This window comes from Palaemon carinicauda, unplaced genomic scaffold, assembly GCF_036898095.1.
Source record: "Palaemon carinicauda isolate YSFRI2023 unplaced genomic scaffold, ASM3689809v2 scaffold34, whole genome shotgun sequence".
Classification (NCBI taxonomy): Eukaryota; Metazoa; Arthropoda; class Malacostraca; order Decapoda; family Palaemonidae; genus Palaemon; species Palaemon carinicauda.
In genome coordinates this window covers 80,001-103,987 of record NW_027171082.1, presented here as the reverse complement: position 1 = coordinate 103,987, position 23,987 = coordinate 80,001, and the positions used below count along the sequence as shown (strand labels likewise).

The window sequence follows — 23,987 nt, the reverse complement described above, 5'->3', positions numbered from 1 at the left end:
AGAACATTTTCCGCAAATCAATATTCTAGAACGTTTTCTGAAAATCAATATTCTAGAACGTTTTCCGCAAATCAATATTATAGAACGTTTTCTGAAAATCAATATTCTAGAACGTTTTCTGCAAATCAATATTCTAGAACGTTTTCCGCAAATCAATATTCTAGAAAGTTTTCTGCAAATCAATATTCTAGAACGTTTTCCACATAATATTCTAGAACGTTTTCCGCAAATCAATATTCTAGAACGTTTTCTGCAAATCAATATTCTAGAACGTTTTCCACATGTCAATATTCTATGACGTTTTCCGCAAATTTTCCGCAAATCAATATTCTAGAGCGTTTTCCACATAATATTCTAGAACGTTTTCCGCAAATCACTGCCAACAAAAAACTGGAGAGTAAAAGTACCAGTTTGCTAATATTGCATAAAATACATTGTATTTCCAAATAAAACACCCATCATACATATCTTGACAAAAACGTACAAAAATCACATATCCAGTAGGAAAAAAACTCAGCATATTACAGCTAATTAAACAATCTTTGGATCAGTATTGCCTAAAGGTCATACTAAAATTCCATTTGAACTTCCTAACCCAGTGATAATATACAGACAGGCATAAAAGATTCGTATAATTTACTCCAAAAACATGTAACGAGCAGCTCTCTTTGAAACTGTAGGAAAATGAAGTGGATAGAAACGATAATTCATAAAAAAATATTCTTGCAGTTATAAAATTCACAGATGCAAACTTGTGCTTTCCTCCTACCAAGCACCATCGTCACACTGGGACGTCCTTGTCTCCGGCCCGACGGCAGATGTATTATGGCAGATGTATTACCACTCGATGGGCTCTTTGCTCTTTGGAATGCTGGAGTAGTGGGCACTGCACAAGTGGCCCACCTCGTCGACCTCCTCCAGGATCTGTAGGGAGATGTTAGAAACTCAAGGCTAAGTTATGAATATTAAACTCAAACAAATAATCATCATTATTGCAAGTTATAACCCAAGTTGGAAAAGCAGTATGCTATAAGCCTACGGGCTCCAACACAGTTAAATAGCTCACAGTGAGGAAAGGATCTTGGAAATAAATCAAATACAAAAGAAGTGATAAACAATCTAAATAAAATATTTCAAGAACAGTAACCACATTAAATTAGATTTTTCATATACCATATAAACTATAAAAACTTCCAAAAAACAAGAGGAAGAGAAATAAGATAGAATAACATGCCCGAGTGTACCATCAAGTAAGAGAACTTTAATCCAACCGAGAGTGGAACACCATGTTACAGAGGCTATGACACTACCAAAGACTAGAGAGCAATGATTTGATTTTGGAGTGTCCTTCTCCTAGAAGAGCTGCTTACCAAAGCTAAGAGTCTCATCTACCCTTACTAAGAGGAAAGTGGCCACTGAACAATTACATTGCAGTTATTAACCGCTTCTCACAGAATGCTTTGAGCTGCAAGTATTATCCACACTGAAGAGCTGTGATTTACCTCAACAGTCAATACATGTCCCTCTATTTTTCTTTATATCTACCATTGTTGTTATGTTTCAAGAGGTCACAGATTCAAAAGGACTCTTGACATCACCTGGGCATTTATTCTTGAATCTGAGGTCATAACTGGGGCTGGGTCAAGTTAAGGGACAACCGAATAGCGTATGAGGTAAGGAAACCGATGTACCTGAGAGAGAGGAAGCGTTGACATCTAAGCTGCCAGTTAGTTGCCTCAATATAATGATAAAAAACATGAATGTAAGCAAGAGGCAATTCTTAAATACCATCCTTGATGTAATTCAAAGGGAAGTCCATATCATCAGCATCATTACGGTAGTGTGCGAGAGCACTTGTGATGCGATTACAGATATATTCTTCCCTTATTCTTCTTTAACTTTTCTTGCTTGAGGGTAAACTCGGACACGCTATTCTATCTTGAATCTCCTCTTCTTTTTTTCTTTAAGTTTTTATAGTTTATATATGATAGATCTAATTTAATGTTGTTACTGTTCTTCGGATATTTCATTTCAATTGTTCATTAATTCTCTTATACTGTAGTTTATTTATTTCCTCACTGGGCTATTTTTCCCTGATGGAGCCCTTGGGCTTGTAGCATTTGCTTTTCCAACTAGGGTTGTAGCTTAGCAAGTAAACAATAATCATAACAGAACATCAATTACAATTTGACAGGCTTATCAAATACCTTAATGTAAATGTATGATGCATCTACTTCACATGCTCAACTTTGGGCCAATTATAAACATTATTATTGTGCGATATACACCAGAATATCTGTCAGTGGCTAGTTGTTTTACACATACATAAATGTCATCAGCACACCAGTTTTACTAGGCTTAAAAGGTCAATATTTGCCTTTATTCAAGTGAAAATACTCATTACCTATATATTAATACGATAGTGTGTGTGTGTTATTTATTTTGTGTCACACTTTAAAGAAAACAGAAATGATTTCATGGTATACTCTTACAAATTCACATTAGACTTTGATTACTTAACCAAAGCGCATCTTATATAGTTTTTCCCAATTTTGTCTTTAGCACCTGATTCTTTTTTTTAAATATTAGACAAAAAATTGAGTTCTATCAATTTCCATAACCCAGATTATAAAATTAATCTCAGGATATATTATTCAAGCATGCATAGGTTAGGAACAAGATAATTAATATTGAAAATATTTCGTATAATTTACACGGGTTCCGCTAGTATTACAGGTATATTATAATTCTGAAGACCTTTAATAGAAACCTAGTAAGAATATATACTTAAAAAAAGGTATGAAAATTGGCCAAATGTTTATTCTGAAGACACATTGGCTAAAATTGTGTTTTTCTTCAACATTGATTCAGTATGTTAGCCAGGGCACCACCCATTGAGATACTACTGCTAGCAATATTGGGCCGTATAACTGGTTAGACAGTACTGTATTGGATCCCTCACTCTGGTTACAAAGATACTGACCACAACTCACTGACCTTGTCTAGCATTTCCTTCGTATGCGCGGCAGATAGACAGAACCTCATCCTTCCCCCGGTGATCCTCGTAGCCGGAAATCCCACGCCGACGCCGGCCACTCCACGCTTCGTTAGCTCCCTGACAAACATCCTGCAAGAGCGTATACCATTCGTTTGAGAGTCTTCGGCCTACGTAATTAGCAAAGAGGGCGAATACTTTTATAAGCAACTACAACAGGGTACTCCAAACTCCATACAAATATCTCATGATTAGCTACTCGTCTATGAAAATTACCACAACACCTCAGGTTTAATCTCATCCACAAAACAAGGTCATTCTCAAAATGGCAAACCCTTACATCTAGACACACAATCGCCTCATTAAAGTGTATTTACAAAAGCTATGAGGCTGAAACAAAGAGATAGTATCGATTACCGGTAGATTACCTCTAAACACAACTAGCAAACAATCCCACACAATTCATTTCAATAAAATAAACATTACAGGATGTCATATAAAGATTGTTTGTTTGATCTCGTTAGGCGAGTTAGTTCGTTACGTTAGAAGAGGTGACCATAGCTCCCATATGCAGAAGAAATAACTAAATTATATAGATAGATTAACTAAAAACTAAGCTAAAACAAATGACTATCTGATAAAAATAATGTGGGATAACTTAAATACTATAATAAAATAATAATCAGACAAAATTTGGCCAGTATGTACACAGCACAAGCACTAACGCACAAACATATCTTGACAAAGATTCTCCCCTTAATTCTAACTGCATTCAAAGTTCAAACATCGATTTGTTGTCGGCGAAACCTGCGACGTCGGTAGATAAACCCCACATGAAGGTTACTATTACTAGAATGAGTCAAATTTCTTAACCTCAATGATACAATAAAGAGTAAGGATTACTTATAAGGGTAGAGATCTGCCTTATAAAGAAAGAAGTCGGTCCAACAAACACACACACACCAGTGCTTGGAGAATTAAATATCGACGAGGCAAAATGAAAACAAAGGGGAAAATAACATGAAAAAGTTACAGAGAGAAAGTATAATGTATTTATGAATCTGAGGACCAAAAAGGATATTATAAATAAAGTCCTTGATGGAAAGTACAATGGCTACAGTACTTACTTGATCCAAATAGGATGTAATCTCTGTAACGAGTTTTAAAGCAAAATAAAACAAGACTTGAAAGGAAACTCAATGATCCAAGATCATTGTACTGGATAGAGATATTTTGCAGAGATGAGCTGTCATACAAAAGCCAGAGAAGACCCAAATCGCAAAGGATAAGAAAGGAAGGAAAACAATAGTGCAGTTAAGCAACTTGTACCAATCTGACAAGATAGAAATCAATGGAAAAAATCCTTGGAGAACTAGTATTCATAATGACCTGGAACAGACGGGAATAAAGGAAGAAAAAGCATACAAGACAGACGGGACGGAAGAGAACTCCCAAAACGAAAATGTGAAAGACAGCGACAAGCCTGTGGGTTGTTTTCCGAGGTTGGTTACATAATGTACTTCATTAGATCAAATTCGAGATTCATCGTCTTTTAATTGGCATTCTAGTGGTAAAAGACCAAAATTGGATGGAAAAATATTTGACTGTTCCTTAACTGTATCATACTGTAGTTTTAATTCCTTACTCTATACGGTCAATAAAATACATGAAGTATATACATTATAAACACCTTGGAGTCTGATGTTATATTTGACACACAATACACGAGGACATAGTACGACCGGAACTTTGCATGAGTGTAGCTATATACAAAAGGTGAATATGTACAGTTATACATAACAATTTGCAATAGTAGAAGACTTTAAGCACGCAAATATACCCGATAACACATACTGTTCAATCACTGCTTTACTTTATCGTTTGATGGACAGAAATCCCACCAGTTCTGAATTCAGCAAAATAATCCAGGTATAAATACCAACCCAAAGAATCTTCTGAAACTAGTTGGCTTCTCTTGCTCTGCATTCACGATCACAAAACTCGGGCATCATCATACGGCAATGCTAGAATAAACAGACCTGTAAACCCGTCTCAGCCGGAAAGTGGATTTGAAACGCCGGTTACTCTAGCCTGGATCCCGAAATCTGCTGAGACTCGAAAATTTAACTTATGATTTTGAAATATCTATTCGAATGAATCCTAGACAAAGATGATTCTTCACACTAAGAAAAAATAGGATAAAAAAATTCAGCTGTTTTGAGCAACGATGAACCTAAAATGAGAAACAACACAAGGCACCGAAAAGGAGAAATAACTGACCAGTTTTAACGAGTTCTAATGAAATATGAGACCATGCTGGTACAAAACCAGTTGATCATTGGATCCAATACCTTTATTCACATCTCTGATCACTACTATTATCTTCTGCTAATCCTGCTATTCCTTTTCTCATCTCTGATCACTGCAGTACTTTTATTTCCAGCTAATCCCTTTAGCTTGTCCATGAACATTAACTGTTCCCTGAGTACACAAGGGAGAGTGATAAATGACAGGATGAAGAAACGATATGCAAATAGAATTCACTGAAACATGAGTAACTAAATGCCCTACCTGCTACCATAGAACCAAGCAAAAAGGATGTATTAAACACATGTTTTGTAATATAATTCCATTAATTTGCAAATAATTCAATATTCTGCAAGTCTAAGTTACTCCGGAAAGAATCAACCTTCATCTGGCAGTGCAAAGGAAGTTGTAAACAGAAAACTTCCTCTAAACTAAATTACCTTCGTTAACAACAGCCACCAAGGAAGATACGATTACCAGGAGGAGGAGAAGTTAGAAATTTATATTAGAATTAATATATCAATATCAATATCCAGAGAAAATAACCCCTCGTGAGAACAAGTCGATTCCGTAGTTACCATCGAGAACAAAAGCAGACGATGACTGTACCTCGGTAGAGTATGATGAAAATTCAACAAAATTCATATGAAGAGTAAAAACTAACAATTTAAAACAAAGTTAAATAATAAAAAGGGATATACAATAAGATGAAATACAGTATATTGTATTTACCAAGGCACTTCCCAATCTTGTGGGGTAGCCGACATCAAACAAAGGAACAAAATGGGACCTTTCCTCTCTCTACTCCTCTCAGCCTGGCGAGGGATTCAGCTGAGTCTAGCTGGTACTGCTAGGGTGCCACAGCCCACCATCCCCCGTTATCCACCACAAACGGTGGAGAGTATATTGAATATTGAAATTTATTTACAATCAGACTCTTGATAAATGGTGGTAGCTCAAAAGTTACATGGTGGTGCAGTAGCAACAAGAGGTTTACGGCCGGAAGAGGAAATAACTCGTTAGAAATATGTTTCTGAATTAGGGATCATTACGTCCAACCTCTTAAAGGATATAGTTGCCGAGAGGTCAATAGAGAGAAAAAAATAAAAATATAACCGTGAAGAAATATCCAACAGATTTAGAGGATTTGAGAACAAAGCCCTCAGAAGAATATTGGGAGTTAAATGGCAGGACAGCATTAGAAATGAAACTATAAGAGAGCTTACTCAAGTGCCATATGTGGATGAGATCATGGAAAGGGGTAGATGGAGGTGGTTTGGGCATGCTCTCCGCACTCCCCAAGAGAGATTAGTTCACCAAACTTTCAACTGGGCTGTATAAGCTACTAGAAGAGTCGGAAGACCCAGGCCTACATGGCTGAGGATTATGAAGCGTGAAGTAGGAGATGAATGTTAAGGTATTGATTTCAAAGCTCAAGGAGAAGACGACTGGCGAAATCTAACTGAAGCCCTTCACGTCAATAGGCCTAGGAGGAGGAGATGATGATGTAAATTTAATGTAAGTATTACTGACAATACAGCATGAGAAACCACTGAAGATTGCTTGCTAGGAGTGTACATTGAGCAAATGACTTACGATTAGGATATGTCAATTTATGAAGTTAGGGTCATCAAGTTTATTAGCATACCCTGTATGTTGTGTCAACGAAATGACAAACAGAATCAAGTAATGGATGAAAGCTCTAGATGTGGATGTCTATATTTACAACATTGCTTCATTCACTTCATCTGAACCCTGCGCTTCCTTTGCACGCACAGGCAAACGGAACCCGTGGCAACCATGGTCCAAGCTATGGCATTTTACATCTGCTAATAATGAGGTCATATGATATAAAAGCAAATCACTATAAGTCCTGATATTAAATACTGTAATGCATGTATGTTATCTACCAGATGTTTAAAAACACACCTCTATTATAACTACACTAATCTAAGAATTCACTCGTTGGCAGAGGTCCAGACAACCTGCTAAATGTCAAACTGACTCCCTGATTTGCAAGACAAGTTAACTAGCAAGGCAAGAACCTCGTGTACATTCGAATTGTGACGGAACGAGTTATCCAAACACATCCCGCACTTCACTTGACAAAATGGCTAGCCTAAACTGGATTGACCCCACAAAACATCATGCACATGCACAAGTTTTGGAAAGGTATTTCTGCTATTAACTGGTAAAAGATTTTTTAAGATAAAATAAACATGGCTATCAGGAAAAGGGGTTTATTATCATACCAGCTGACACAAGATTAAGCGGAGGGAGACTAAAAAAAAAAAGAAGTTCATTCACTAAAATTAATTTTGTTCTAACAATGTCTATCACTATAGTCAACATCAAAAGACACTAATTGAAGCTATATAATTTTCACAGCTACAGCTTCTTGCTGTCATGCACCACTAGAGCAGCGACTGTATTTTCCAAAACTATGAATAGAAAAAAAAATCTCTTCGAATCCAAAATCATTCGCCTCGATCACGGTACCTTTATAGTGCTAAAGTTTACTATTCAAGAGCATGATCCTATCCATAGTAGTATCAAGCATTACAAATGAAAATAGAAGCTCTAAATAGGCCATACTACTAACACCAACAACACCAATTATGTCACAGGTGGCGTTGGTGGTTGCAAGCTAGGGAACGGAAGTTCTCTTTTTCCTATGTACATACAGTATACGTATATACACACACAAATTGCCTATGTATATACATATGCTTTGCATATATACATTTCTTTATACCCTACCTTTAGACGACATCTTAAAAGCAAGAGTACTGCCCCCACATATTCTCCTGACGCCTGGCCATTAATAATACCAACGACGATGGCGGTGAAATCGAATATTAATAATAGCAGTAGTATGACAAACATAACAATGGAGTATACTTTGAAGGGCTTTTCCTTCTCCATGAACAAATAATAATTTCATACAATAAAGGCTACAGGAGGCTTGTACATTAAGGGCTTCAGAAATGTAATAAACGAACCACTGGAAAAGGTTAAAATTGGATCCTGGCATAAATAGCCAGCCAGTTACCAACATTGATGGAATCAAATATCATTTTTATCTTATAATATAAGCTAACATCTACACATTGATGATAAAAGCAATTAGTAAATGTTGTAATAAGTACAGCCTATTGTACACTGTGCTGTTAATTAAATTTCTTCCGGCATAGTTACCGAAAAGTACTTGGTATGAAGAAAATATCAAAGAGTTAATTTCTACCGAAAAGTACTTGGTGTGAAGAAAATATCAAAGAGTTAATTTCTACCGAAAAGTACTTGGTGTGAAGAAAATATCAGAGTTAATTTCTACCGAAAAGTACTTGGTGTGAAGAAAATATCAAAGAGTTAATTTCTACCGAAAAGTACTTGGTGTGAAGAAAATATCAAAGAGTTAATTTCTACCGAAAAGTACTTGGTGTGAAGAAAATATCAGAGTTAATTTCTACCGAAAAGTACTTGGTGTGAAGAAAATATCAAAGAGTTAATTTCTACCGAAAAGTACTTGGTGTGAAGAAAATATCAGAGTTAATTTCTACCGAAAAGTACTTGGTGTGAAGAAAATATCAAAGAGTTAATTTCTACCGAAAAGTACTTGGTGTGAAGAAAATATCAGAGTTAATTTCTACCGAAAAGTACTTGGTGTGAAGAAAATATCAAAGAGTTAATTTCTACCGAAAAGTACTTGGTGTGAAGAAAATATCAGAGTTAATTTCTACCGAAAAGTACTTGGTGTGAAGAAAATATCAGAGTTAATTTCTACCGAAAAGTACTTGGTGTGAAGAAAATATCAAAGAGTTAATTTCTACCGAAAAGTACTTGGTGTGAAGAAAATATCAGAGTTAATTTCTACCGAAAAGTACTTGGTGTGAAGAAAATATCAAAGAGTTAATTTCTACCGAAAAGTACTTGGTGTGAAGAAAATATCAGAGAGTTAATTTCTACCGAAAAGTACTTGGTGTGAAGAAAATATCAAAGAGTTAATTTCTACCGAAAAGTACTTGGTGTGAAGAAAATATCAGAGTTAATTTCTACCGAAAAGTACTTGGTGTGAAGAAAATATCAGAGTTAATTTCTACCGAAAAGTACTTGGTGTGAAGAAAATATCAGAGTTAATTTCTACCGAAAAGTACTTGGTGTGAAGAAAATATCAGAGAGTTAATTTCTACCGAAAAGTACTTGGTGTGAAGAAAATATCAGAGTTAATTTCTACCGAAAAGTACTTGGTGTGAAGAAAATATCAAAAGAGTTAATTTCTACCGAAAAGTACTTGGTGTGAAGAAAATATCAGAGAGTTAATTTCTACCGAAAAGTACTTGGTGTGAAGAAAATATCAGAGTTAATTTCTACCGAAAAGTACTTGGTGTGAAGAAAATATCAGAGTTAATTTCTACCGAAAAGTACTTGGTGTGAAGAAAATATCAAAGAGTTAATTTCTACCGAAAAGTACTTGGTGTGAAGAAAATATCAGAGTTAATTTCTACCGGAAAGTACTTGGTGTGAAGAAAATATCAAAGAGTTAATTTCTACCGAAAAGTACTTGGTGTGAAGAAAATATCAGAGTTAATTTCTACCGAAAAGTACTTGGTGTGAAGAAAATATCAGAGTTAATTTCTACCGAAAAGTACTTGGTGTGAAGAAAATATCAAAGAGTTAATTTCTACCGAAAAGTACTTGGTGTGAAGAAAATATCAAAGAGTTAATTTCTACCGAAAAGTACTTGGTGTGAAGAAAATATCAAAGAGTTAATTTCTACCGAAAAGTACTTGGTGTGAAGAAAATATCAGAGTTAATTTCTACCGAAAAGTACTTGGTGTGAAGAAAATATCAAAGAGTTAATTTCTACCGAAAAGTACTTGGTGTGAAGAAAATATCAAAGAGTTAATTTCTACCGAAAAGTACTTGGTGTGAAGAAAATATCAGAGTTAATTTCTACCGAAAAGTACTTGGTGTGAAGAAAATATCAAAGAGTTAATTTCTACCGAAAAGTACTTGGTGTGAAGAAAATATCAAAGAGTTAATTTCTACCGAAAAGTACTTGGTGTGAAGAAAATATCAGAGTTAATTTCTACCGAAAAGTACTTGGTGTGAAGAAAATATCAAAGAGTTAATTTCTACCGAAAAGTACTTGGTGTGAAGAAAATATCAGAGTTAATTTCTACCGAAAAGTACTTGGTGTGAAGAAAATATCAAAGAGTTAATTTCTACCGAAAAGTACTTGGTGTGAAGAAAATATCAGAGTTAATTTCTACCGAAAAGTACTTGGTGTGAAGAAAATATCAAAGAGTTAATTTCTACCGAAAAGTACTTGGTGTGAAGAAAATATCAGAGAGTTAATTTCTACCGAAAAGTACTTGGTGTGAAGAAAATATCAGAGTTAATTTCTACCGAAAAGTACTTGGTGTGAAGAAAATATCAAAGAGTTAATTTCTACCGAAAAGTACTTGGTGTGAAGAAAATATCAAAGAGTTAATTTCTACCGAAAAGTACTTGGTGTGAAGAAAATATCAGAGTTAATTTCTACCGAAAAGTACTTGGTGTGAAGAAAATATCAGAGTTAATTTCTACCGAAAAGTACTTGGTGTGAAGAAAATATCAGAGTTAATTTCTACCGAAAAGTACTTGGTGTGAAGAAAATATCAGAGTTAATTTCTACCGAAAAGTACTTGGTGTGAAGAAAATATCAGAGTTAATTTCTACCGAAAAGTACTTGGTGTGAAGAAAATATCAGAGTTAATTTCTACCGAAAAGTACTTGGTGTGAAGAAAATATCAGAGAGTTAATTTCTACCGAAAAGTACTTGGTGTGAAGAAAATATCAAAGAGTTAATTTCTACCGAAAAGTACTTGGTGTGAAGAAAATATCAGAGAGTTAATTTCTACCGAAAAGTACTTGGTGTGAAGAAAATATCAGAGTTAATTTCTACCGAAAAGTACTTGGTGTGAAGAAAATATCAGAGTTAATTTCTACCGAAAAGTACTTGGTGTGAAGAAAATATCAAAGAGTTAATTTCTACCGAAAAGTACTTGGTGTGAAGAAAATATCAGAGTTAATTTCTACCGAAAAGTACTTGGTGTGAAGAAAATATCAAAGAGTTAATTTCTACCGAAAAGTACTTGGTGTGAAGAAAATATCAGAGTTAATTTCTACCGAAAAGTACTTGGTGTGAAGAAAATATCAGAGTTAATTTCTACCGAAAAGTACTTGGTGTGAAGAAAATATCAGAGTTAATTTCTACCGAAAAGTACTTGGTGTGAAGAAAATATCAGAGTTAATTTCTACCGAAAAGTACTTGGTGTGAAGAAAATATCAGAGTTAATTTCTACCGAAAAGTACTTGGTGTGAAGAAAATATCAGAGAGTTAATTTCTACCGAAAAGTACTTGGTGTGAAGAAAATATCAAAGAGTTAATTTCTACCGAAAAGTACTTGGTGTGAAGAAAATATCAGAGAGTTAATTTCTACCGAAAAGTACTTGGTGTGAAGAAAATATCAGAGAGTTAATTTCTACCGAAAAGTACTTGGTGTGAAGAAAATATCAGAGTTAATTTCTACCGAAAAGTACTTGGTGTGAAGAAAATATCAAAGAGTTAATTTCTACCGAAAAGTACTTGGTGTGAAGAAAATATCAGAGTTAATTTCTACCGAAAAGTACTTGGTGTGAAGAAAATATCAGAGTTAATTTCTACCGAAAAGTACTTGGTGTGAAGAAAATATCAGAGTTAATTTCTACCGAAAAGTACTTGGTGTGAAGAAAATATCAGAGTTAATTTCTACCGAAAAGTACTTGGTGTGAAGAAAATATCAGAGTTAATTTCTACCGAAAAGTACTTGGTGTGAAGAAAATATCAGAGAGTTAATTTCTACCGAAAAGTACTTGGTGTGAAGAAAATATCAAAGAGTTAATTTCTACCGAAAAGTACTTGGTGTGAAGAAAATATCAGAGAGTTAATTTCTACCGAAAAGTACTTGGTGTGAAGAAAATATCAGAGTTAATTTCTACCGAAAAGTACTTGGTGTGAAGAAAATATCAGAGTTAATTTCTACCGAAAAGTACTTGGTGTGAAGAAAATATCAAAGAGTTAATTTCTACCGAAAAGTACTTGGTGTGAAGAAAATATCAGAGTTAATTTCTACCGAAAAGTACTTGGTGTGAAGAAAATATCAAGAGTTAATTTCTACCGAAAAGTACTTGGTGTGAAGAAAATATCAGAGTTAATTTCTACCGAAAAGTACTTGGTGTGAAGAAAATATCAGAGTTAATTTCTACCGAAAAGTACTTGGTGTGAAGAAAATATCAGAGTTAATTTCTACCGAAAAGTACTTGGTGTGAAGAAAATATCAGAGTTAATTTCTACCGAAAAGTACTTGGTGTGAAGAAAATATCAGAGTTAATTTCTACCGAAAAGTACTTGGTGTGAAGAAAATATCAGAGAGTTAATTTCTACCGAAAAGTACTTGGTGTGAAGAAAATATCAAAGAGTTAATTTCTACCGAAAAGTACTTGGTGTGAAGAAAATATCAGAGAGTTAATTTCTACCGAAAAGTACTTGGTGTGAAGAAAATATCAGAGAGTTAATTTCTACCGAAAAGTACTTGGTGTGAAGAAAATATCAGAGTTAATTTCTACCGAAAAGTACTTGGTGTGAAGAAAATATCAAAGAGTTAATTTCTACCGAAAAGTACTTGGTGTGAAGAAAATATCAGAGTTAATTTCTACCGAAAAGTACTTGGTGTGAAGAAAATATCAGAGTTAATTTCTACCGAAAAGTACTTGGTGTGAAGAAAATATCAGAGTTAATTTCTACCGAAAAGTACTTGGTGTGAAGAAAATATCAGAGAGTTAATTTCTACCGAAAAGTACTTGGTGTGAAGAAAATATCAAAGAGTTAATTTCTACCGAAAAGTACTTGGTGTGAAGAAAATATCAGAGAGTTAATTTCTACCGAAAAGTACTTGGTGTGAAGAAAATAGAGTTAATTTCTACCGAAAAGTACTTGGTGTGAAGAAAATATCAGAGTTAATTTCTACCGAAAAGTACTTGGTGTGAAGAAAATATCAAAGAGTTAATTTCTACCGAAAAGTACTTGGTGTGAAGAAAATATCAGAGTTAATTTCTACCGAAAAGTACTTGGTGTGAAGAAAATATCAAAGAGTTAATTTCTACCGAAAAGTACTTGGTGTGAAGAAAATATCAGAGTTAATTTCTACCAAAAAGTACTTGGTGTGAAGAAAATATCAAAGAGTTAATTTCTACCGAAAAGTACTTGGTGTGAAGAAAATATCAGAGAGTTAATTTCTACCGAAAAGTACTTGGTGTGAAGAAAATATCAGAGTTAATTTCTACCGAAAAGTACTTGGTGTGAAGAAAATATCAAAGAGTTAATTTCTACCGAAAAGTACTTGGTGTGAAGAAAATATCAAAGAGTTAATTTCTACCGAAAAGTACTTGGTGTGAAGAAAATATCAGAGAGTTAATTTCTACCGAAAAGTACTTGGTGTGAAGAAAATATCAGAGTTAATTTCTACCGAAAAGTACTTGGTGTGAAGAAAATATCAAAGAGTTAATTTCTACCGAAAAGTACTTGGTGTGAAGAAAATATCAGAGTTAATTTCTACCGAAAAGTACTTGGTGTGAAGAAAATATCAAAGAGTTAATTTCTACCGAAAAGTACTTGGTGTGAAGAAAATATCAGAGAGTTAATTTCTACCGAAAAGTACTTGGTGTGAAGAAAATATCAGAGTTAATTTCTACCGAAAAGTACTTGGTGTGAAGAAAATATCAAAGAGTTAATTTCTACCGAAAAGTACTTGGTGTGAAGAAAATATCAAGAGTTAATTTCTACCGAAAAGTACTTGGTGTGAAGAAAATATCAGAGTTAATTTCTACCGAAAAGTACTTGGTGTGAAGAAAATATCAGAGTTAATTTCTACCGAAAAGTACTTGGTGTGAAGAAAATATCAGAGTTAATTTCTACCGAAAAGTACTTGGTGTGAAGAAAATATCAGAGTTAATTTCTACCGAAAAGTACTTGGTGTGAAGAAAATATCAGAGTTAATTTCTACCGAAAAGTACTTGGTGTGAAGAAAATATCAAGAGTTAATTTCTACCGAAAAGTACTTGGTGTGAAGAAAATATCAGAGTTAATTTCTACCGAAAAGTACTTGGTGTGAAGAAAATATCAGAGTTAATTTCTACCGAAAAGTACTTGGTGTGAAGAAAATATCAGAGTTAATTTCTACCGAAAAGTACTTGGTGTGAAGAAAATATCAGAGTTAATTTCTACCGAAAAGTACTTGGTGTGAAGAAAATATCAAAGAGTTAATTTCTACCGAAAAGTACTTGGTGTGAAGAAAATATCAAAGAGTTAATTTCTACCGAAAAGTACTTGGTGTGAAGAAAATATCAAAGAGTTAATTTCTACCGAAAAGTACTTGGTGTGAAGAAAATATCAAAGAGTTAATTTCTACCGAAAAGTACTTGGTGTGAAGAAAATATCAGAGTTAATTTCTACCGAAAAGTACTTGGTGTGAAGAAAATATCAGAGTTAATTTCTACCGAAAAGTACTTGGTGTGAAGAAAATATCAGAGTTAATTTCTACCGAAAAGTACTTGGTGTGAAGAAAATATCAAAGAGTTAATTTCTACCGAAAAGTACTTGGTGTGAAGAAAATATCAAAGAGTTAATTTCTACCGAAAAGTACTTGGTGTGAAGAAAATATCAGAGTTAATTTCTACCGAAAAGTACTTGGTGTGAAGAAAATATCAGAGTTAATTTCTACCGAAAAGTACTTGGTGTGAAGAAAATATCAGAGTTAATTTCTACCGAAAAGTACTTGGTGTGAAGAAAATATCAGAGTTAATTTCTACCGAAAAGTACTTGGTGTGAAGAAAATATCAGAGTTAATTTCTACCGAAAAGTACTTGGTGTGAAGAAAATATCAGAGTTAATTTCTACCGAAAAGTACTTGGTGTGAAGAAAATATCAAGAGTTAATTTCTACCGAAAAGTACTTGGTGTGAAGAAAATATCAGAGTTAATTTCTACCGAAAAGTACTTGGTGTGAAGAAAATATCAGAGTTAATTTCTACCGAAAAGTACTTGGTGTGAAGAAAATATCAAAGAGTTAATTTCTACCGAAAAGTACTTGGTGTGAAGAAAATATCAAAGAGTTAATTTCTACCGAAAAGTACTTGGTGTGAAGAAAATATCAGAGTTAATTTCTACCGAAAAGTACTTGGTGTGAAGAAAATATCAGAGTTAATTTCTACCGAAAAGTACTTGGTGTGAAGAAAATATCAAAGAGTTAATTTCTACCGAAAAGTACTTGGTGTGAAGAAAATATCAAAGAGTTAATTTCTACCGAAAAGTACTTGGTGTGAAGAAAATATCAAAGAGTTAATTTCTACCGAAAAGTACTTGGTGTGAAGAAAATATCAGAGTTAATTTCTACCGAAAAGTACTTGGTGTGAAGAAAATATCAGAGTTAATTTCTACCGAAAAGTACTTGGTGTGAAGAAAATATCAGAGTTAATTTCTACCGAAAAGTACTTGGTGTGAAGAAAATATCAAGAGTTAATTTCTACCGAAAAGTACTTGGTGTGAAGAAAATATCAAGAGTTAATTTCTACCGAAAAGTACTTGGTGTGAAGAAAATATCAGAGAGTTAATTTCTACCGAAAAGTACTTGGTGTGAAGAAAATATCAGAGTTAATTTCTACCGAAAAGTACTTGGTGTGAAGAAAATATCAGAGTTAATTTCTACCGAAAAGTACTTGGTGTGAAGAAAATATCAAAGAGTTAATTTCTACCGAAAAGTACTTGGTGTGAAGAAAATATCAGAGTTAATTTCTACCGAAAAGTACTTGGTGTGAAGAAAATATCAGAGTTAATTTCTACCGAAAAGTACTTGGTGTGAAGAAAATATCAAGAGTTAATTTCTACCGAAAAGTACTTGGTGTGAAGAAAATATCAAGAGTTAATTTCTACCGAAAAGTACTTGGTGTGAAGAAAATATCAAGAGTTAATTTCTACCGAAAAGTACTTGGTGTGAAGAAAATATCAGAGTTAATTTCTACCGAAAAGTACTTGGTGTGAAGAAAATATCAAAGAGTTAATTTCTACCGAAAAGTACTTGGTGTGAAGAAAATATCAGAGTTAATTTCTACCGAAAAGTACTTGGTGTGAAGAAAATATCAAGAGTTAATTTCTACCGAAAAGTACTTGGTGTGAAGAAAATATCAGAGTTAATTTCTACCGAAAAGTACTTGGTGTGAAGAAAATATCAAAGAGTTAATTTCTACCGAAAAGTACTTGGTGTGAAGAAAATATCAGAGTTAATTTCTACCGAAAAGTACTTGGTGTGAAGAAAATATCAAAGAGTTAATTTCTACCGAAAAGTACTTGGTGTGAAGAAAATATCAAAGAGTTAATTTCTACCGAAAAGTACTTGGTGTGAAGAAAATATCAGAGTTAATTTCTACCGAAAAGTACTTGGTGTGAAGAAAATATCAGAGTTAATTTCTACCGAAAAGTACTTGGTGTGAAGAAAATATCAAAGAGTTAATTTCTACCGAAAAGTACTTGGTGTGAAGAAAATATCAAAGAGTTAATTTCTACCGAAAAGTACTTGGTGTGAAGAAAATATCAAAGAGTTAATTTCTACCGAAAAGTACTTGGTGTGAAGAAAATATCAAAGAGTTAATTTCTACCGAAAAGTACTTGGTGTGAAGAAAATATCAAGAGTTAATTTCTACCGAAAAGTACTTGGTGTGAAGAAAATATCAGAGTTAATTTCTACCGAAAAGTACTTGGTGTGAAGAAAATATCAGAGTTAATTTCTACCGAAAAGTACTTGGTGTGAAGAAAATATCAAAGAGTTAATTTCTACCGAAAAGTACTTGGTGTGAAGAAAATATCAAAGAGTTAATTTCTACCGAAAAGTACTTGGTGTGAAGAAAATATCAGAGTTAATTTCTACCGAAAAGTACTTGGTGTGAAGAAAATATCAGAGTTAATTTCTACCGAAAAGTACTTGGTGTGAAGAAAATATCAAAGAGTTAATTTCTACCGAAAAGTACTTGGTGTGAAGAAAATATCAAAGAGTTAATTTCTACCGAAAAGTACTTGGTGTGAAGAAAATATCAAGAGTTAATTTCTACCGAAAAGTACTTGGTGTGAAGAAAATATCAAAGAGTTAATTTCTACCGAAAAGTACTTGGTGTGAAGAAAATATCAAAGAGTTAATTTCTACCGAAAAGTACTTGGTGTGAAGAAAATATCAAAGAGTTAATTTCTACCGAAAAGTACTTGGTGTGAAGAAAATATCAAAGAGTTAATTTCTACCGAAAAGTACTTGGTGTGAAGAAAATATCAGAGTTAATTTCTACCGAAAAGTACTTGGTGTGAAGAAAATATCAGAGTTAATTTCTACCGAAAAGTACTTGGTGTGAAGAAAATATCAGAGTTAATTTCTACCGAAAAGTACTTGGTGTGAAGAAAATATCAAAGAGTTAATTTCTACCGAAAAGTACTTGGTGTGAAGAAAATATCAAAGAGTTAATTTCTACCGAAAAGTACTTGGTGTGAAGAAAATATCAGAGTTAATTTCTACCGAAAAGTACTTGGTGTGAAGAAAATATCAGAGTTAATTTCTACCGAAAAGTACTTGGTGTGAAGAAAATATCAAAGAGTTAATTTCTACCGAAAAGTACTTGGTGTGAAGAAAATATCAAAGAGTTAATTTCTACCGAAAAGTACTTGGTGTGAAGAAAATATCAGAGTTAATTTCTACCGAAAAGTACTTGGTGTGAAGAAAATATCAAAGAGTTAATTTCTACCGAAAAGTACTTGGTGTGAAGAAAATATCAAAGAGTTAATTTCTACCGAAAAGTACTTGGTGTGAAGAAAATATCAAAGAGTTAATTTCTACCGAAAAGTACTTGGTGTGAAGAAAATATCAAAGAGTTAATTTCTACCGAAAAGTACTTGGTGTGAAGAAAATATCAGAGTTAATTTCTACCGAAAAGTACTTGGTGTGAAGAAAATATCAGAGTTAATTTCTACCGAAAAGTACTTGGTGTGAAGAAAATATCAGAGTTAATTTCTACCGAAAAGTACTTGGTGTGAAGAAAATATCAAAGAGTTAATTTCTACCGAAAAGTACTTGGTGTGAAGAAAATATCAAAGAGTTAATTTCTACCGAAAAGTACTTGGTGTGAAGAAAATATCAAAGAGTTAATTTCTACCGAAAAGTACTTGGTGTGAAGAAAATATCAAAGAGTTAATTTCTACCGAAAAGTACTTGGTGTGAAGAAAATATCAGAGTTAATTTCTACCGAAAAGTACTTGGTGTGAAGAAAATATCAAAGAGTTAATTTCTACCGAAAAGTACTTGGTGTGAAGAAAATATCAGAGTTAATTTCTACCGAAAAGTACTTGGTGTGAAGAAAATATCAGAGTTAATTTCTACCGAAAAGTACTTGGTGTGAAGAAAATATCAGAGTTAATTTCTACCGAAAAGTACTTGGTGTGAAGAAAATATCAAAGAGTTAATTTCTACCGAAAAGTACTTGGTGTGAAGAAAATATCAGAGTTAATTTCTACCGAAAAGTACTTGGTGTGAAGAAAATATCAGAGTTAATTTCTACCGAAAAGTACTTGGTGTGAAGAAAATATCAAAGAGTTAATTTCTACCGAAAAGTACTTGGTGTGAAGAAAATATCAGAGTTAATTTCTACCGAAAAGTACTTGGTGTGAAGAAAATATCAAAGAGTTAATTTCTACCGAAAAGTACTTGGTGTGAAGAAAATATCAGAGTTAATTTCTACCGAAAAGTACTTGGTGTGAAGAAAATATCAGAGTTAATTTCTACCGAAAAGTACTTGGTGTGAAGAAAATATCAAAGAGTTAATTTCTACCGAAAAGTACTTGGTGTGAAGAAAATATCAAAGAGTTAATTTCTACCGAAAAGTACTTGGTGTGAAGAAAATATCAGAGTTAATTTCTACCGAAAAGTACTTGGTGTGAAGAAAATATCAGAGTTAATTTCTACCGAAAAGTACTTGGTGTGAAGAAAATATCAGAGTTAATTTCTACCGAAAAGTACTTGGTGTGAAGAAAATATCAAAGAGTTAATTTCTACCGAAAAGTACTTGGTGTGAAGAAAATATCAGAGTTAATTTCTACCGAAAAGTACTTGGTGTGAAGAAAATATCAAAGAGTTAATTTCTAAGCTTAAGCAAGAGGCAGAACGAATTAACTGCGTACTGCCACGTACAGTATATTGATTCCATCATGTGTTCTGTCAAGAACGTCACCAACCTAACAAACACTACTACCAATAGCAATTCCTGCAACCACATTTTTTTTCTACGGGCTCCTTGCTACAACCACAGCAAAAAAAATTAATCCCAGTCATCAAATCTACAGTTAACTACCACGTTAAATGAGTCCTACCTATCTCAAATGATATTGAGAACATTTCAAAACCATCCACACAACAGCCACAACTACTGTATGTACCAAAAATTGGCCCAAAAATGTCTATTTATAGATATCCACAATGCATGCACTGGCCACGGGTGGAGTCATTCTTACTCCAGCTGCTACTTTATCATCAACTTTGGCGGTCGGGTGAAGAACAACATTGCCACTCAAGGTGTTTAAATGTCAGGTTATATTTCATGTTCATTTTTGTTTGGTATGACAATTTCTTGTAAGGAAATGATGTCGTGTATTAGAATAAAAACCTATGCTCCTGATACATTAACAGTCTTACATTTTTTTCTTTATTCAACCGAGGTATTTTCATTTATCTAATAATAATTGACATATAGATAGCCTTCTTCGCCTTATAAAGAAAGATTACAGTATATGAACAATATATCGGTCAAAAAGTATAAACTCCCTTGTCACAAAATTTTTGTAAAATGGATTAAAAAACACTTTCAAAATCTTACTGCTCATAACGAGTACAACATGAGGCATTTCAAATTGTTTATCTTAAAATTGTTGTAATATATTTAAGGAAAGCAATCTGTAAGCGGTACTTATTTCAAAGTTAAGTTTATAAGATGGCCATGTAGTGACTAATTATAGAAATTATACAATACAGTAGACAGTAATTGCTCATTTAAATACCTGGTTACGTTCAATTATATTCATAATTTTATGAATGACACTTGATATAGTTTAAATGATCTATTTTCCTAACTTTTCCTGTGAGCCAATGCTTCAGGAAAAACAATTTAATGAATGAAAATGTAATCATAAGGGTGGCCTTCCTTTTTCAGGAACAAACACAAATTCGGAATACACAGAATGTACACAGGATTCTAATTCGGACTTCATGACTTGAAAATCCACCTCACAAAGAAAATAATCTATATAATAAAATTTAAACAGAGAAAGGCATACTCAAGCAGTTACCAATTCCAATAGAAATAATAAAAATATTTTGTATGAAATGAAACAAATATCATTCTGTAAAAAGAGATTGAATGCACAAAGACATAATAATGAAAATACTCAGGGAACAAATGAGTCTTGTTTTCACTACTTATTAAGCGTGTTGTTGAAATATGTTTGACTTCAATTTCTATATTAAGATTGAGAAAGCATCATCAGGGTTCCCCTGAGATCATGTAGAATAGAAAGGATTATTCGACTCAACAGTCCTAATTTCATTAAGAATTATCTTTCATCACACAAATATATGTTCGTAAGACAACACAATCTTCATTACGTTGAAGGCTAACCTGAAAATCAAACCGAACGTAAGAATGGGAACAGATGTACCAGTGTGTGAAATAAAAAACAAATTTGAAAGACATTCATTAGAGGCAACATTATTCTCCACACTCCCACTAAGATCTTGCACCTACTTACTGGCCATTTCCGACATTACTTACGAGATTTTGGGGATGAGGTACAAAATCATTGGAACAACGGGGGAATCATCGTGCCCATAGACAATGAAACCCTTCTGTCTGAGGCGCTGGCGAAAGTACTTGACATTCCGAGACAGTTGTAGGATTCGTCTGCGACCTATAGATTGAAATAAGGAAATACATAGTCAAAACACTTTTTTCCCCCAAAAACACAAGTCTACTTACCTACGGGTAAATCACGGAAGCGAGGCGAGAAATCACATCCTCTACGAACGTCGATATGTTATTGGACAAAAAAGCAGATCAAGGTTAAAGCCAAAGGATCTTTAATACAAAAGATAAAAGAAAAGGTTTAAAAAAATCAACGCAGACAAAGGACGGTTTAGGGATTAGAGAACCGAGGGGCATAAACTTTTTAAAAATCAGAAAACAGGTGTCTACCAAATACGCAACTACAGACTCTATGTCGTCTGTCTTCAGTGCCAAGAGACAGACGGACAGCAGCCATCCCTAATCTACGGAATAAAAATGAAGGAGAAGAATATGGAAAGAGCGAGAGTCAAGCCACAGATGGGACGTGGATATACTCACGCTGTGACAGCTGGGAGATACAGTAACACAGGTACCACAGGGGATTCCTCATTGCCGATCACTATGAACCCCATATGCTTTATTCTCCGGCGGAAGTATTGGGTATTTCTAGCAAGTCGACTAAGGCGTCGTTTACCTACGCGAAGTGAAGCATAAGGACGAGGGTTAGTACGGGGATCTGAGGACGGCAGGAGGAATTTCAAAGGAAGTTGGCTGCTGTTGTTGTTGATGTTGTTGTTCACGAGAGGTCAGGTAATCAGGTGAGAGTGAGTGAGTTAACCCTTTTATCACCAGGCTATTTGGAAATTTCCAACCCTTAACCCCCAGGGGGTTATTTTTTTCCCAGCACATTTTGCAGTATATATTTTTTAAATTACTCTAAAAGCCTTAATTTTTGTCATAGAGAGGTCACGTTGGTCTCATTCTCTTGGAAAATGCCTGAATTTTCTCAAAAAATTATCAAAAATATGAAAAAAAAAAAAAATTATAGCATTTTTTTGCGAGGACGTACCGGTACGTCCATGAGGGTAAAGGGATGGCTTTTGTGAAACGTACCAGTACGTCCTTTGGGGATAAAAGGGTTAAAAGTGAGAGGGAGAGAATGTTAAGAAGTGGAGCCTGGCGTGTTTCACAGCGTCACTTCCAAATTAAGGTACGTGTATACAGTGCATATAGGCGGAGAACTGAACTCATGAAGGAACCAGGGTAACCTTCTCAACCTTACTACTAAATGATCCCAATTGAGTAGTTTGTTAGGACATTACTAAAATGATTTACTCATCATAGAAAAGTATCTAGCTTCTATTTTCTTTAAATGAAATAGTACCCTCTAGACATATTTTGACAGTTGGGAAGATGAAATAAACTACATTATCTATATTTACTTACAACATGAGAATGAAAAACCTAGCAAGCACATTTTCCCGTTTCCTTTGCTAACTTGCTGCATTTTACATATCGTTACAACCCAACTAATTTCCCAAATATCTGTTGCAGCTAACACAGAGACCTATGCAATCCTCATTATCTTTACACTGGTTTCCTTTAGAAATGGAGCCATAGATGATGTAGTTACGGCAGGACAAGCCAGCAAAAGATTAAAATGGATGAATGTACGCATGGTATGTAGTTGTTGTTTGGACTGGAAAAACCAGATGGTTACTTATGCAGATGATGCTACTCTCTTTGCAGATGATACTACTTTCTTTGCAGATGATACTACTCTTTTTGCAGATGATGCTACTCTCTTTGCAGATGATGCTACTCTCTTTGCAGATGATGCTACTCTTTTTGTATTGATTTCCCCTCCTGTAGATGAGAATCCTGGATCTCTTAATAGAGATCTATAACTAAATTAGTGAAATTTATGATGAATAAAGTTAAACTCTAACAAAACCCAGAGCATATTGTTAGTATGTCTTACATTGCAAATTCAATTTTGAGAAATATACCAAATAAATTTCTTCCTTAATTAAATAAAATTCCAATACTATACACATCATCATACCCTCCTACGCCTATTAATGCAAAGGGCCTCGGTTAGATTTCCCCAGTCTCTATCTTGAGTTTTTAATTCAATACTTCTCCACTTTTTAGACAAATATTGCACAGTTCAATGATGCCTAAAGATCCAGTAAGAAACAAAATCTAATCCAATGAGTAAATCATTTTACGACACACCAAAAAAATGGCCTCTGAATTTTCCCCCGAGACCGTCAGCAGATACCAAAGCATATGGGGTTGAGAGTACATCCAAACCTCCTAATATTAAATCTGAAATGAACTAAGAACAGGAAAAAATTACTACAATGTCTAAAATTACAGACAAAAAAAAAAATTAGGATCTACAGTAAAACAAAAATGGGCACTACAGTTTTCATACTAGAGGGGATAAAATCCGCAAGTCAAGTTAGTAATCGGGAATATTCTACTGCGGTGTTTGCCAATGAAGCTTTACACATACGTATCTATACCGTTTACTATCACATAAACAGCACACCTTTAACATACCGTTACGACAGCTAATAGGGGGAGGGGGGGAAAGCCGTAAAAAATTCAACTGCAACAATATCTGGGTGCATGCAACTGACTCAATATGGGGACAGCATTAAGAGCAAAAAAGGAAGTTTTAAACGAAACAACGGCAGTTTTCTGAAAGAAATACGAAAGGATGACAAAACCTT

The 23,987-nt window shown here is 34.0% G+C and overlaps 1 protein-coding gene across 3 annotated transcripts in view; it reads right to left on the bottom strand.

The window, feature by feature from the left end:
* Positions 1–410: 410 nt before the first annotated feature.
* Positions 411–23,987, bottom strand: part of lace (serine palmitoyltransferase long chain base subunit) — a 79,898-nt gene continuing 56,321 nt past the window's right edge. For 2 of the 3 annotated variants that reach the window (XM_068368996.1, XM_068368999.1), the window contains 3 exons: positions 21,235–21,370; positions 2,998–3,127; positions 411–924 (listed from right to left, as the gene is read on the bottom strand). In XM_068368996.1, the coding sequence (XP_068225097.1) occupies positions 838–924; positions 2,998–3,127; positions 21,235–21,370 (353 nt within the window). In that variant the 3' untranslated portion in view covers positions 411–837. Of the gene's footprint in view, positions 925–2,997; positions 3,128–21,234; positions 21,371–21,804; positions 21,941–23,987 lie in introns of all 3 variants that reach the window. The other variant, XM_068368997.1, reaches the window with a different exon arrangement.